Genomic DNA, 15210 nt, shown 5'->3' with positions numbered 1-15210 from the left:
TTCATCTCAAATGACACCTTCCATTTCAAACTCCTACTACAGATCAAAGTAGCATTAGAATTTTTAAATGAGAAACACAGACATGTTACTTTTACATTGGAAACAGGCTTTTAGTATTAGAACAAATATTCTGCTTGCTGACCGAACAAGCAGCAAGAGCAAACACTCTTATCTCCGGGCAGATTATCTGGACAGAGGACAAACAGCACCGTAAACACACACAAACTTGAGAAGGCGCTGCATGAATAGGCTTAGCTGGGCTCTAAGTTGTTGAGCTGTGTTTGTGCTTCCTCGGCCTCCTGCTGGCTTGTTCTCAAAACCTCCGTGCCACACCTTCACCATTTAGTGTATCTCACCTTCCCTTTTGTATTCTTTTAACTAATCTGTTGTTTCTTTTCATCTGCATTTAAATGAACAACCCTCTCCCCCAACTCCAATTAACTGGGAATTATCTCTGTTGTTAAGAACAGGCAGGGACATGGCTCCTGTAACACCATTCATTCATCTTTTAAAATCCAAACTAATTACTTTTTAAGAAGCTACTGTGTTTTAGCACAAGACAAAAAACCTCGGTTTCACATCCTATTTTAGTCATCTAGTAAACCTTTATCTCACACCAGCAGGGTATTTAACTGATCTGCTGGAGGAATGCTATCTGTGTGCTCCATCCACACATCCTGCAGTTACAGAAAATGCTCCTTCTCCTACAGCAACCAAGCCATTTCCTCCCCCAGCGCTTGCACACAGTTCTCACCACCCACCAACTCATGAATCAGCAGGCTCTCAACAGCCAGCGCCGCCGAGGAGAGCAGCTTCACCCCCCAGGAAACACCAGTCCCCAGTGAAGTGGCGCAGCCCCCTCCCTTCTGTTTTCATTTTCCCAGCACGCTGGAGCAGAATGCATTCTTGCAGAAGAGGCTCAGTTCTGACTCACCCTGTGCCTCATCACGCACACATCTGCCCATTCATAACGGGCTGCCCCCCTCGGCTGAGCCACGGCCATCCATCCACCCATCCCACCTTCCCCTGAATCATACCCCACTTTTAAACACTTCAACTGCATTTCCCTGGTGATTTCATATGTGAAACACTGACCACCAAAAAAGAAACAGCTCTGAACACTTACTGCAAGAAAGAAAATGTTAAATGGGATAAGGCTAACCTCATCGTTTCAGCTTCTCTTGACATTATCTGTATACACTAGCAAGTAAAAGGAAACAACCTGTACAAAATGTTCAAATGAGAAATTATGTATTCAACTGTTTCCTTTAACAGCAACAGTATATGATAATTTATACAGTTTCATAATTAAAATGCTGTGATCTTGCCACAGGGATGTGGCATGACCGCTCTGAAAGGTAAAGTTGCATCAGCCCCATCCCTGTGCTCCCCCCACAATACAAAGACTCATTTTCATACCACACAGAAGGGTCTCTAGCCTGGGTTTCAAAAAGGGGGCAAAGCATGAGGGAGGAAGGAATCCATGAAATGCAAAAAAAGAGAAAAAAGCAAAAAAAGCTTTTCTAAAACTTTGCAACAGAACCTACACACTAAAATCCTCAACTATTTGGGGAACAAAACAGAACAGTAACTTCACTAGTATAGCACCAACTGAAGTCACAGCAAAAGCTGATAACTTCATGCAAGACTTCACACTACTCTTTCAGATATTGATCACTGGTTTATAAGAAACTAATGAAAAGCAACCAAGTCCTGAACAGAGTTTACAGCATTTATCTGACTTCCAAAGTTTGACTCCCATACGCTACCCCTGCAACATAATTTAAACTGGAATGAAACACACATAGAAACAGCTGGAAATGATCCCAATTAGAAAGAAACTATAAGAAAAATAAGACTTTTTAGTGTTTTTAATTTTTATGAATCTTTCTGTCTCATCCCTTAAAACATATTATTCTTTCTTCAAACACACGAAGAAAACATCTTCTATTTTAAAAGCTACATCTTGGAATTTCTTCCATTATATGAGAATGAGGTTTTGTTAAAATTCAAACCTTACACTCTTCTGCAAAAATCTATGGGAATTGATACTTTCTGACCAAACAAGAGCCTTTCCTAAACACTCGTGCATAAATTACCCAATTGTGGCTTTCAAGTTCCTCAAGGGTGGCACCCATGGCACAGCTGTGCCACACCACCACCAGCAGGCCAGTGCTGTTTCCTGAGCAGCTGCCAAGGTGGGACTCCTGGGACACCTCCTTGGGCCCAGCACCCTTTCTCTGCCTGGGACCTGTTCCTCCAGCTCTGCTTCCTTGTGATCACACACAGACATTTCACTTGCAGCTGAGGAAAGAAAGCACTCCAATTCAGAACTAGAAAAACACCTCAGAACATAATACAATTTTCAACTTCATAGCAAAACCTGATGGTCAGATATTACTTTGTTCAATTTTCAAATATGCTTATGTAAGTCACCAGGTTTTACTACAAATATCAGTAAACAATGCAACACAGTCCATTTTTACAATTCTATGTAGCAGAAATACCCATGTACACACTCATTTCAAAAATATCTTCGTAAGTAATATCAGAGCTGTGACAAAACCTCTCTCAACATGCTTTGTGTACTACTGAAATACTACAGTGGGGGGGGTCGGTTTCTAAAACATCAAAAGGAATAGCTGAAGAATTTCCCTAACCTTACTGCAGAGTCAAAATTTACAAGTCCCTTGTAGAAAACCTGGTATTATTATGGTTTTTTGGTTGGTTTCATTTGTTAGGTTTTTTCTGCATAGTTAGCTCAACTATGTAATCATGACTCCTTTTCGAAAGCAGATCAATGTTTCATTAAATTATGCAGGTTGCTATTTCACTTAACTAAAACCAAGTCTCTAACTAAGAACAGATAAGAAGCAGTAAAGATGTCAGAACAAATGTGATTAAAATCTGTGGAGCATTTTATTTGTGGATTAAGATCACTGGTCAGTACATCTGCTTAGAAGCTCAGATAAAAAATACTGAAATGCTACTGCACAGAAATTATACTCATCATCTAATAACCAAGTCTCCAGATACAGTTCATCATTCCAAAATACTGCAAATTTTCAACTAAGCAGAAAACATGAACCAGACTTGACCAAAACCACCAAAAAAGCCCCAGTACAAAGCAAAAAGTAGACGGCTTCTAGTTTTCACATTGTCACTACAGAAGGGACTCCCAAAGAGAAATGCATGTCATGCTCAGGCTCTATCCATTTGCCTTCAAAACACAAAACCAGCCACAGAGCTGGAACTGAAAATCAACAAAAATGCAAGGAGCATAACAAGAAAAATCTGAAAGGAAAATATATGCTGGGGTTTTCCCCTGTGAAACCTTACAGGGTCTTTTATCAGCCTATTTTTACACTAGATTCTGCAAGAGAGAGATGACTGGATTTTAAACCTATACTCTCTTTTAATGGAGAGGGCATGCATTTAAAAAAGACTCATTTTTTCTTGCAACAATTAAAAAAAATAATGCTTTTGCAGCAAAATATTGCCCAGAGATGGCTGCTGGTTTTGCAGCTCCAAGTACACAAGCATGCTTCTGCTCACAAACCCAGTAACTAACAGACACACAGCTTTCTGCCACGTTGACAGAATATTTTTCCAGACAAATTTCAAAATTGGTTGTGAGATTTATTCTTTTCAAGCTTTCAGAAAATCACAGAGCAAAAATTAGTTACAACTAGCAACTGCAACAGAGGATTACAAAGAGAGGTTTATCTAAAACACATCACCTGCCCACCATGCTGCCTGGGTGCAAATAAACAGCCTGCTAATCCTCTTTTGGACTGGAAACTAAAAACACATAATGCAAATATACTCAACTACACAAAAAAGAAGTTACCTGATTTTGACAATACGGGCAAGCAGGTAATAAAAACATCCAGGAACTGACTCTGACTCAAGCAAGGTAGGGGCAAGAAAAGCTGTTTCCTCTACCCTCTAGCTTTCATTGCCTTCTTGAGCACTCCAAGAGCCTCACCCATCCCTTTAAGCAGGATTCAAGTCTGGAAAAAACTGTTCAAACATTTGCTCAACGAGTAGTGCTGCATCAAGGCTTACAATAATGTTAGTAGCTTTTTGTTTTTGTATGCTATAACAACTATTCAGTTTTCATCATTCAATAAAATTTCATAGTGCCATAATTATTCTGTAGAAAACTATCAGCTTCTGCAAAGAACATCCTTAGCAATGACTGGAAATTGTCCTTAACAGAGTAACATCAAACTTGCAATTATGCAAGCTAATGAGCTCATTTCGTTACTTGTGCTTTGGACAATAAAGCTTGAAGAACCATTTCAGTAGCTTTCAGAAAATGACAGTTTCTTGAAGCAAATGTTTCATCATCTTATTGAATTTTTCTTATTTTTAATATGAATTATTAAGTGATTTTCAGAAAGAAGCAGACATTCTCAACAATGACTCTCTTACTTTTCTGATTCATTTATAAGAAGAGGAAAGAAGCATAATATTAGCAACTTTCCTTAGTAAGTGGAGACTGATATGCAAACAAGAGAATTCAACAATCCAAATGTCTGGACTTCTTCCAGCATCTATGCTGCAGAAATCTCAAGTAGTGCTTTCATCCACACACCACTCATCTGTCCTTATATATAGCTGCTTCCCAAATGAAAAATTTAGCTCACTAACTCCAATTTTGTTCCTCTTCTGGGAAACTTTAGGATGATGACATGGGTATATTTGAAATCTTGTCTATACAACTCAAACGAGTGCATTTAAGCCACTGGAAAGAGTTCAAGGTAGTATGACTGAATAACTGCTTTTAGAATACATAATAAAGGCTAAGCAGGAGCAGGTTTACAGACAGCAGCCCCTAAGTACTTGCACAGCCGTGCTGCAAGCACTGCTCCCAAGCATTGTTTCAAAATGGCATCGTCACTGCCTGCACCGTGTCACAGGGATGAGCCTGTGGGCAGTCCCAAAAGGATTTTGGAGGACTGGGGGGTGAAAGGATTCCAGAGGAAAGGCTGTGGCTCCTTGTCACATGAGAGGTGCCTGGGGTGACTCACGCTCCAGTGGCAGAGGGCACTGAGGATAAATCACTCTGCAGGAACAACTGTCCAAACCCAGCCAGGGGCTGCCTGCCAGGACAACGTGTCCAGTCTACGTCCTCTAAAGATTTCCCTTCCCAAAATCCAAGTTCTAACTGTTCACAGTGCATAAACTGTATGCACAGAGAGGCATCTCCTAACTGTGAGGTAAAGTGAATAAGCACAGGTACACTATGACTGTGGCTTCAGACAGAGTTTAGATTGAACTCCTCTATGCAACAGCAGCTCATAAGGAAGAACACTTCCAAGTATCTAGACAAAAAAAAAGATAAAAATTTTCACTCTTCTCTAAAGCAAAAATGAGTTCAGGAGCATAAACAAAGGATGTTGCTGGGAAAAATACTAGAAAGAAAAAGAAACAGAGAAGTCTCTGCCAGCTAAAGGACTCTTAAGCAAAACCACAAAAATTCTAGAATCACAAGCACCTATAGAAAACCAGTATTTTACTCAAACCATATAGATGCTCCTGGATGAAAACTGATCAAGGGGATCATCAAGAAAAGTGGATTCTTCTCATTCACAAAGCCTTTACAGGACTCCCACCAAGCAACTCCAAGGGAAAAAAAAATAAAATCAAGCTGTTTAGCCAGCCTGGGTACAAACTGGATACACCACCAAACCCATTCATCTGCTGTGAGAACAACCACACACTGACCTCCTTGTTTAAAGCTCACAGAAAAGCCTGAGAAAGATCAAATGCAAGAACACTGATGTGTGTTTCATCAGGACAACACCACTTCCCTTGGCTGGAGCAGGCAAAAGTATCTCGAAGGCTCTGAGCACACAGACAGACCAGCAGCTGATGCCTCTTCCCTGACCACCTGCTGCTCCTCACAGAAGAACCTCTCCCAGCTACCACAAGGTTTTGAGGTCATCACACCCCCAAAAAGGTATGAGTAGGAGGGTAACAATTGTTTAAGGCTGCTCAGGAAAAGTGGAAAGCTGGTACTATTGGCTGCCATTTGAATAGGTGTTGTATTTTAATAAAAACTATTTCTCATTACACTTCTGTTCCTGCCATAACACCTGCAGCATAACAAAGATTTCTTTTTTTTAATCTTCACCCAAGCAGTTAACACCAACTCAGAGCAAAATAAAATCTAGTTTTGACAAAAAATTGTGCAAGTAGAAACTCAGCATCTTTAGGAAGAAAACTCAAAATCTTTAGTTATGGCTAGAACAAAGTTAACAGTTAGTGAGTAGAAATCCTAGCCCCATCACATGTGGCACAGCAGGCAATCTGAATCAATTTAAATCATGTCTGATGTGCTTGCCTCCAAAGCTGCAGAGTTCATGGTATATTACAGTGAAATAAACCTGTGTGGAAGACTCTGGTTTACCAGCAGCTGCCACCAAAAAACAGACAGGAAGTAAAGCTGCACTAGAATGAAATGGAGAATTTTATTATAAAGGGGAGGGGAAGTAAAACAACTTCACAGACTTCATCAGTGACTGGTATTTTAACAGTGAAAAAGAGTATCTGAGAACTCATGTTCTTCCAAGTAAGAAAAAGTAGAGCTATAGAAACACCTTGAAGAAGAAATGAAAACTGGGGACATTATCTTACTCTAAGAAGTATACAAAATGAATCATGCAAAGAAAGTTGACCAGACAGTTCTTAACAAAACAGAGGGACTTTGAAAAAGATTAGATTTTAAGAAGTGCTGAAGTCGATATACAGCTCAGCCTTAAGTTCGTATGTCATCAGTACAAAACTGAAATAAAAATTACCAAACTTCACTCATCACAATAAAACTAGCCTAAGTCATAAATGATACCAGAAAACCAAGGTGAAAATAAAGCTCTCCATTTAATTGCAAGGTTCAATTAACTAATATTTCAGTCAATACATTAGACTACTACATTACCTATCTTTCAATTTCTTAACATCTGTTCATTTATTCTTTACAAAAAAACAAATAAAAACACTCTGGACATTAGCTAACAACACAGATGATCAGAAAGTCTTAGTATGTTTCAACGCCCCAGAAACAGGACACACACAGCATCTGACACACCCCACACACACCCACAATCCCAATGAAATACAATGTTCCATCATTTTTACGATCTAGGGACCTATTTTTAGTGCTGCTTTTTCTTCTGCTATGACAAACCTGAAAAATTGCTCAAATACACAATTAAATTTGCTGCAGGTCAAAGGCAGCACAGAATGTTAAAGCTATCTCAAAAAAATGTTAAACTTGAGTTTAAAATGAGCAGAAACATTAAGCGTACAGTGAGCCATCCAATTTTTGGATTAATGAAGACAGGGTATCCACCAGAGGCCTACCCACCCATTGTGAACATCAGATGCATCAAATTAAAAGGCAAATTAAGCATATAAAAAACCCCTTCAGTTAAGAAATACCAGATTGAAAAACCTCAAGCCTATGAAGTATGTATTTGCAGAATCCCAACTTTCACAAGAGTGTTGCTCTTTCTAAAATTCAATCACTTAAGCAGCAATTCTAGCAGTTGCTGCATTGGTAGCTTTGTCAATCTGTGTAAAAACTGCTTTAGCACAATAGTGACATACTTCAAATCTGGATAAACTGTTTTGGGCCATCATTGTTTAGCCAAACACCAAAGCAGAATTCCAGGATAAAAATATTCTAATGTTGGTAAGTTTATCTACATTCTAGATCTCAAACTAATGCTTAAGATAATTATTAACTGACAGCTTCCCCCTTAGCCTTTTTTTATTCATATAATTAAAAACATGCCTTACTGGCATAAATCCAGTGATGAACAAACACACATTATGCACTGCCTCATGAATCAAAGCTCATAAAACAATGTTGCACAGAGCTACAAAAATCACATGGTTTTAAGAGACTGCTGAAGCCTGTGAAAGAAATTCTTAATTAAGCCAAATGACAAAAATCTAGAGAGAACAATCTCAGACAATTCATATGAAAGGCTTGAACTGTTTCCGCTGATAACATAAAACACTCTCCCACTGCTCATTCCTCTGCTCCAATCATGGGAGTGGCTGACTTTCAGAGCACTTTAATTCTGTGCAGAGCACAGTGATTTACACAAGTGAGGGCTGATTACAACAGTGAATTTGTGATTTGTTCATACCAGAGCATAGCATTATTCCCATTTATCTCTCTGTCCACCTCTAGCCTCATTCAGAGGAATTCTTCTAAACATTTCAGTGAAGCAGTCTAGAATTTACTGTAAACACACATAAAAGGAGGAGTGGCATTCATTAATGAGGCTCATGTTCTATTTTAATATCCAGCATACCTACCATGCTCTTACATGATTAAGACAACACAAGAAAATGGATGAAGTAGTTCAGTACTTTAAGAATTCATTCAGAGAAAACAAAGTTAAAAAAAATCATAGGAGTAAATAAAATTAGTTTTGAACTGGCAAGAAGAGAGACTTCAGTCTTCTTACACATTACAAGAAAAATTCCTCATTCAATTGTGAGCCAGAATCAATATTTTTCAGTAAGAGCCAGATTCAATTCAGTTTCCTTAGCAAAGCAGTCAGTATCCAGACAGCCAACTTCACTTCTCCCCCAATTTGTCAAACTTCTGCAAGCCTCACAGGACTAAATGGAAAACAATTTTTTCCCAAAAAACTCATTAACTGGAATTCCACATACCATAACTGCCCTCAGGAATTTTTTTTTCTTCCAATCAAGTTTTCCCACTATAGGAAATATTTTTCTTCCACCTAGCAGCATTTAAAAGACCCAATATGCCATTAAACCTGAATATGCTTCAAGTATTTCCTCCAGCCTGGTAGGTTTGGTAGCATTAGCTGTTTCTTGTTACAAGGGTAGGTAGAAAAAATGTAGGCAAAAGGAAGGATTTTGTAGTCCATTAAAAGTTTTTCAAAATAAAAAAATACACAAAAATTAGTCTGAAACAGAGAAACTATGAGGGCTTAAGTGCTGGTATACACCCACTGAAGAAAGTTCTGAAGAAAGTCTCCTATTGAATTCAGTGATCTCTGGATCAGTCCCAAAGCACCCACACGAGCACAGATAAGAGACAGCATCTATATTTTAAAGGTATGTTTTTCCTGTAAAACCAAACCAGCTGTAGGTGATTTCAGTAACTTTATTCTGAAGAGACTAAGCAAGGTTTCTGACTTTAAATCTAATACAGCTTCACAATAACCATCACTGCCACTAGGGAATTTGAGCTTTCAATATCAGCCTATGGGACAACCACCTCAGAAAAAAAGAGACTCAGAAATCAATTCTGAACGTGGTGATGCTTCTGTATTGTAGCTGATGGTGAAACTGAGAAAAAGATTCATTCCACTTAGAGCACACTGACTGCCTGCTGTACCAACTGGCAGCCAAAGACACAATGAAATAACCCGCTGAAAGTGCAAATTTTCATTAGTCTACCACAATTCATTGGCCAAATTTCTTTAGAAGCAGCCACATAACCCCAAATTTAGACTGTTCCCCAAAATTTTATCGTAGCATGACAGCAGAAATATTTCTCTTTTTCAAAATAAATGCAAAGCCACCAGTACTGCCCACATTTCCCAATTCTTCCATTTGCCTAAACATCAGCATGTTTTAAAACAAAGCAGTATTTTATCTTACCATCTTCCACTTGTACTCACATCACTACCTACCTGCATGGAGGTGTGAAATATTACAAATCTCACATCATACGTGCAGTCTATACCAGTAAGACCATAAGCACAACAACAACAAAAAAAATTCTTTCAGTTTGAACAGTTTCCTCCTTACCTTGCCTCCTTCTCTTTCAAAGTCAACATATTCCCGGGTCGGTGTCTGTCGCTGCTCCCCCTGCCAGCTGGCCGGAAAAAACTGGAGAGACAGATTGGTTCCTGTGGCCACAAAAGCCTTTTAGAAAAATCAATACAAACAGGATCAGGGAGCAAGACATTACATAAATTATGCAGGCAGTCATTTATTTTTACATCAGTTTATGTCTTAAGCCAGGCAGCATAGAGAATACTTAAAGTCAAAAACATGCACTCATCATTTTTCTTAAGTATTAAGTTACAAACATCTGATTCCATTTTGACAACATTTGCCATTGGCTGCTTCAGATATAAAATACAACATGGAATCAATACTTCTTTCAAATCAGTTTTGCTGACATTAGAATCTGTCCTTTCAGTTCTGTCTGGATACCCTGCACCAACTTAGTACCTGCAACATTAAAAACTGCCCGTGCTTTTCAAAGAGGCTGCCTATCTCTAAAAGAAGTACTGCTGAAGGAAAATTAACTCCTTAGACCCATTACTAAGGACAACTGTTTTTGAAAGAAAAGGATTTGTTTCCTTTCACAATCTAATTATACCTAGCTAGACACTTAACTGAAAGATAAATATTCCTATTCTGTCATCTGCTGGCATGCAGCATCAATACACAGTTCAATCAAGCTGCACAGGACAAAGTCCTCATGCCACATTAAGACATCAGTGATACCCAGATCAGCAGATGCTGTGTCAGTGAAAAAAGGCAACTGTAGGAATTCCTCTCAGCTGCAGCCCTTTGTAAAATCATTAAGGGGACTGGCTTAGACCCATTAGAAAAAGCCCGCATTGCTTTTAAGCAAAAAATTTTCTACAATTTCAAATGAAAATGGGATTCAGTTTTCTTTATAAACTGCCTGTATTTGTTAATATATCTTAACTCCAAGTGATGATGAGTACAGAAATTCCTAGACATGAAATAAAAAATTATTTTTGCAAGCAGAAATCAGATTGACAGTATTTATATACTTTTCTCTGGTACAGGTGAGCATGCTGTCCTGTAAGCGTGTGCATACTCAGGCTCACAGCATATCACTCCAATCAAAAGCCCAGGGTTAAACATAATTTGTTGCAATCAAACGACAGTATTTATTGCCATGATCACTTAGATTTATATGGCCATTAACCTAGAATATAGTTTTTCTTAAAAGCTATACAACTACTACTTTAACAGTTGGAAATTCCTGGCAAGCAGATTTCTTTCAAGCAACCCAGAATTCAGCCACTTCATAGTATAACTGTACTGCTACCTGTGTTTGTACCACTATAGCTACATGTTATTTAAGATAGTTCCAGTCGTGGACTGCACCAATGTCACAGGATTAATACCTCCCATTTTGAAAGTAGAAGTGCTTTGTCTTGGCTCTTCCCCCCTCCAGCAAGGGAGACTAATGCTCTGAAATCAGTTTTGGTTCCAGGCTATTCTTAAAAACAGATTTTTAAATTTTTGTTGTTGTTCTTGTTTGCTTGCTTGGTCTCCTGTAAGCACATTCTCAATGTCATTAAAATTAACAAACCAGTCTTAGTAATAGCAGAAGAATTCTGTATTGGTGCATTAATATTTGTTTGCAAAGACAAACATTTCAATCCACGTAACAGAAGTTTCATCAAGAATACACTTGCACAAATAGGAGGCATTCAACCTGTCAGAGCTGCAGACCATCACTGTCAGGCTCACTACCTCCTATCATCCCTTTGCTTTAGCAAGGGGTGCTATTAGTATCAACAAAAGAAAATACACCTATCTCCAAATATTTGTGGCTCTGAGTCTTCACCACTTAGTCTGCTCAAGAACTGTCTGCCTACCTCCAAGCATCTTTAGTAAATATGTGTTTTATACTCCTTAATTCATACATTTAAAATATCAAGGAGTTAGATCTTTGAGAGTAACCCAGTTGTCCACTGAAGCCCTATGGACAGTTCTGGGTACTGGGTCAAAAGAACTGTACTTGCTTTCTGGGAAACCCAGAAGACAGTGAAGTGCCCATGCCTTCCTGCTTCCACCCCCAATGTGTGCTGGAGGGCCATGAAAACAGGGGAAAAGTATGAGAGAAAAGAAGAAGATAAAAGTACACAAATTCCACATCCTCACACAGTCAGGCAGGCACCATTTAAACCATGAAAAGCTATGTAGATATTTGTTCTCTGGATTTTTGAAGCCTGTTCCCTCCCTTTGAAGAGACAAAACCATCCAGTTAAAGTACCCACATGCTTCTTAAATCAAATCATAGGTCAATACTGAAAAACTCAAGAACAATCCTGCTAATAACCACATAAGACTACATGGAAGCCATTAATTTGCACCAAATAACAAACAAATTAAATAAAAAATAACAATAATGATTAAAAAAGAAATCACACCACTAATTTGGTTTTAAACTTGAAAGTAAGAAAACTCTAGTCTTGTCTGCAGAGCCTTTTAAAGCTCAGTCTGAAAAGCTATCAGACATTTATGTTATGAATTTTGTGAAAAGCTTATCAGGTAGTACAAGGGCAACCTGACCCACACACAGACAACGTAAATACAAGTACCTTCCAAAGCAAACCAAACATGTGAGGTTATTTAAGTTATCAAAGCATTGCCAGTAAATGTGAAATCTTATTCAATACACTTCACATTTACTTCTCAGTAATATTGCTAATTATTTCCTTTATTCAATCAAGAGCTATTTGACACACGCAACCAACAACTTACTGCCGGTTCTACATTAAATCCCTGAGCTGTTCTCTGGGCTTTTTTTTTCTGCTTCAAAATATGTAAGGTCATTTGCAAAGGCTCCCTTTGGAGATAAAAGAATAAATCCTTGATGTCTGGAAAAACATTCAAGACCAAAAAAAAAAGAAGTAAAATTACCAGCCCTTTTTAACATCAGTCATTACATACACTACATTTCTAAATAAACCTGACTACTCCTGCCTGTTCACAAAACAAAACCAGATGTTTCAGATGAAGAAATATAGAGCCCATTTTATAATTAAGTAGAGTGAAAATATGTAGAATATGCATCATTGCTTGCTTCCAAGGGATGAAGTTCTGGCAAAAAAAGGCAGCAGCAGGCAGAGAAGTACAAAGGTGGAACTACAGCGATTTCCCATTTATACAAATAACTGCACAGGCTGCATTAGAAAGCTAGTCATAAGCTACATGGCCTTTTTGTTCTTTAGGCAGGGATTCGGGTGTATTATGCATTTTCACCTGTACAGGAACTTCCAAAGCTAGCAAACTATACCTTCCTTACCTACCCATTGTTTCCCTGGTGTTTTCTTAAAGGAAGCAAACATGCACAAAGAAAAATGAATACAAAAAAAATAGTAAAATTAAGAACCTGTCTACAGGAGGCCTCTTGTAAAATAATATTACAGGTTCTAAAACAAGAGCTAACAAACAGAGATAAGATTCAGCTAAAATAAAGCTATTCAGTAAAAGGTAACTGTGTTCTTGAGTGTGTGTCCTTTTACTGACAAAAGCAAAAGAACGAGATCAGTTATGGTAACTGATATTCAAGTATTTTTGGATGTGCATAAGAGTAATTGCATTGTGCATAAGAATAATTTCACTGTGAACTGACTAGCAGTACGCATACTATGAGAAATTAAAGAATGTTCATAAAAGCAAACTTGGTGGAAGTGGGGTTTGTTTTCTATTTTACCTTAGCTTTCGCTACATACTGTAAATGAAAAAGAGGTTACTTCTGCATTTTAATAGTAGAGTTACAAACTTAACAAGGCTATGGAATACTAATTCTATAGAAGCAACCTGGAGCAGAAATCAAACCAGGAAATAGTTCTTGATTACTCTGAGCCATACTTCACCTCACTTCTTATTTCAGAGGGCAACAGTAGTCTGTAACTAACCTTAATGAATGAGAAAAACGGAGCTGAAGTTGCAAGTTTCAAAGCCTCATTTTAAAAGCGTCTGATTTAGTTCACAAATACATCAAACAACTCACTCAGGACTTTAAGCAAGTGCCTTCTGAACAATGCTACTCATTTCTCAAAGCTACTGTTTCCGGAAAGAAAAAAAAAAAAAAAGAAGAAAAGAAAAAAAGCTGAATATTGAAACTAGCAGCTCGTAGCTGTAGCACGTGCCCAGGGAAGGAGCGCAGCCCGTTCTCACTGCCGGGGCTTTTCCTTCCTTCCCTGTCACCCCGGCTCTCCGGACAATCGCTGTCCCCGCTCGGGAGCGAGCCGACACCTCCGACTGAAAAAGCGCTACTCCTACGGCGGACAGAAATGCTGCCTGTCACCCCGAAAACCTCCTTTCCCTCGGCGTTTGAAAGGCAGCCGATGTCATTCCCCTCCTTAAGGAAAACTCTCCTTCACGGTACGGCCCCGACCGGCCCCAGGCACCGTCCCGGCCCCGAGCCTTCGGGCTCAGGCACCGCGCAGCGCTCGCTGCCCCGACGGCTTCCCCCAAACTTTTATTTCCCGAGCCGAGCGCGGCCCGGCCCGGTGCCGGCGGGCACCGAGGGGAGCGCGGCGCCACTTACGATCTCGGAGCGGCCGTCGCGGCAGGCGTTCTGGAAGCGGGCCTGCCTCTCCTCGTGCGGCCGGTCCCTGAAGCCGGTGTATTTAATCTGCGGGGAACAGGGCGCGCAATCAGGAAGGGGCCAATCCCGGCGATAAGGGGGCAGCGGAGTGCACTGACTGCGCCTCCCCGCGCTGCCGGCTCGGCTCCCGCCGCAGCTGAGAGGAGGTGCGGGGCTGCCCCAGCCCCTCCGCGGCCCGCGGAAACTTTACCCACGGCGGGCGGGCGGAGGGAGGGAGGGAGAGAAGGGGGAGCCCCGCCGCCACCGCCGCCTTACCTCGCACTCGCGGCTCAGCTTCCTGAAGAACTCCTCGTTCTCGAACTTGCTCCGCTGGTCGGGGACAACCCGCGGCATGGTGGTGGGGCCGCCGCCGCCGGCTGCCCTCCTTCCTTCCCTCCCTCCCTCCCGCCCGCCCCGCGCTGTCCCAGCCCCAGCGCTCGCCTCGCCCTTTGTTAGCCCCCGCCGGCGGCGCCCCCCCTTCCCTCCTCCCGTCCCTCCTCCTCCCGCGGCGCACGCAGAGCAGCCGCAGCCGCCGCCGGAGCTCGATGCTGCCGCTGCCGCCGCCGCCCGCTCCCGCCCCCAGCCCGCTCCCTCCCCTCCGACTTCCTCCCGGCTCGTAAACTCGGCCCGAACAGCCGCGCCATTCACAACTCCGCCGCCGCCGCCGCGCATGCGCCGCGCCAGGCGGGAAGCGGGCGAGGGGTGACTCAGAGCCCCTCAGCGTCCCTCGGCCGGGCGCTGGCTCGCCCGCAGCGGGGCCGCTGTGCTCGCTCCCCCGTCACCGCTCCCCCCGACATCGCGGCTCGGCGCTTTCCGCCTCCCCGCTGCGAGGGGAG

At 41.1% G+C, this 15210-nt stretch overlaps 1 protein-coding gene across 2 annotated transcripts in view; it reads right to left on the bottom strand.

The window, feature by feature from the left end:
- The window catches only part of CBFB (core-binding factor subunit beta), a 37691-nt gene extending 22928 nt beyond the window's left edge, over positions 1 to 14763 (bottom strand). For both annotated transcript variants that reach the window (XM_030955772.1, XM_030955771.1), the window contains exons 1-3: positions 14651 to 14763; positions 14336 to 14422; positions 9811 to 9927 (exon numbers count right to left, since the gene is read on the bottom strand). In XM_030955772.1, coding sequence (XP_030811632.1) covers positions 9811 to 9927; positions 14336 to 14422; positions 14651 to 14728 — 282 coding nt within the window. In that variant the 5' untranslated portion in view covers positions 14729 to 14763. The remainder of the gene's footprint in view (positions 1 to 9810; positions 9928 to 14335; positions 14423 to 14650) is intronic.
- Positions 14764 to 15210: the final 447 nt, after the last annotated feature.

Source organism: Camarhynchus parvulus, chromosome 11 (assembly GCF_901933205.1).
Source record: "Camarhynchus parvulus chromosome 11, STF_HiC, whole genome shotgun sequence".
Lineage (NCBI taxonomy): Eukaryota > Metazoa > Chordata > Aves > Passeriformes > Thraupidae > Camarhynchus > Camarhynchus parvulus.
Note: the sequence above shows the minus strand (reverse complement) of the source record. Positions and strands in the feature narration are given on the sequence as shown.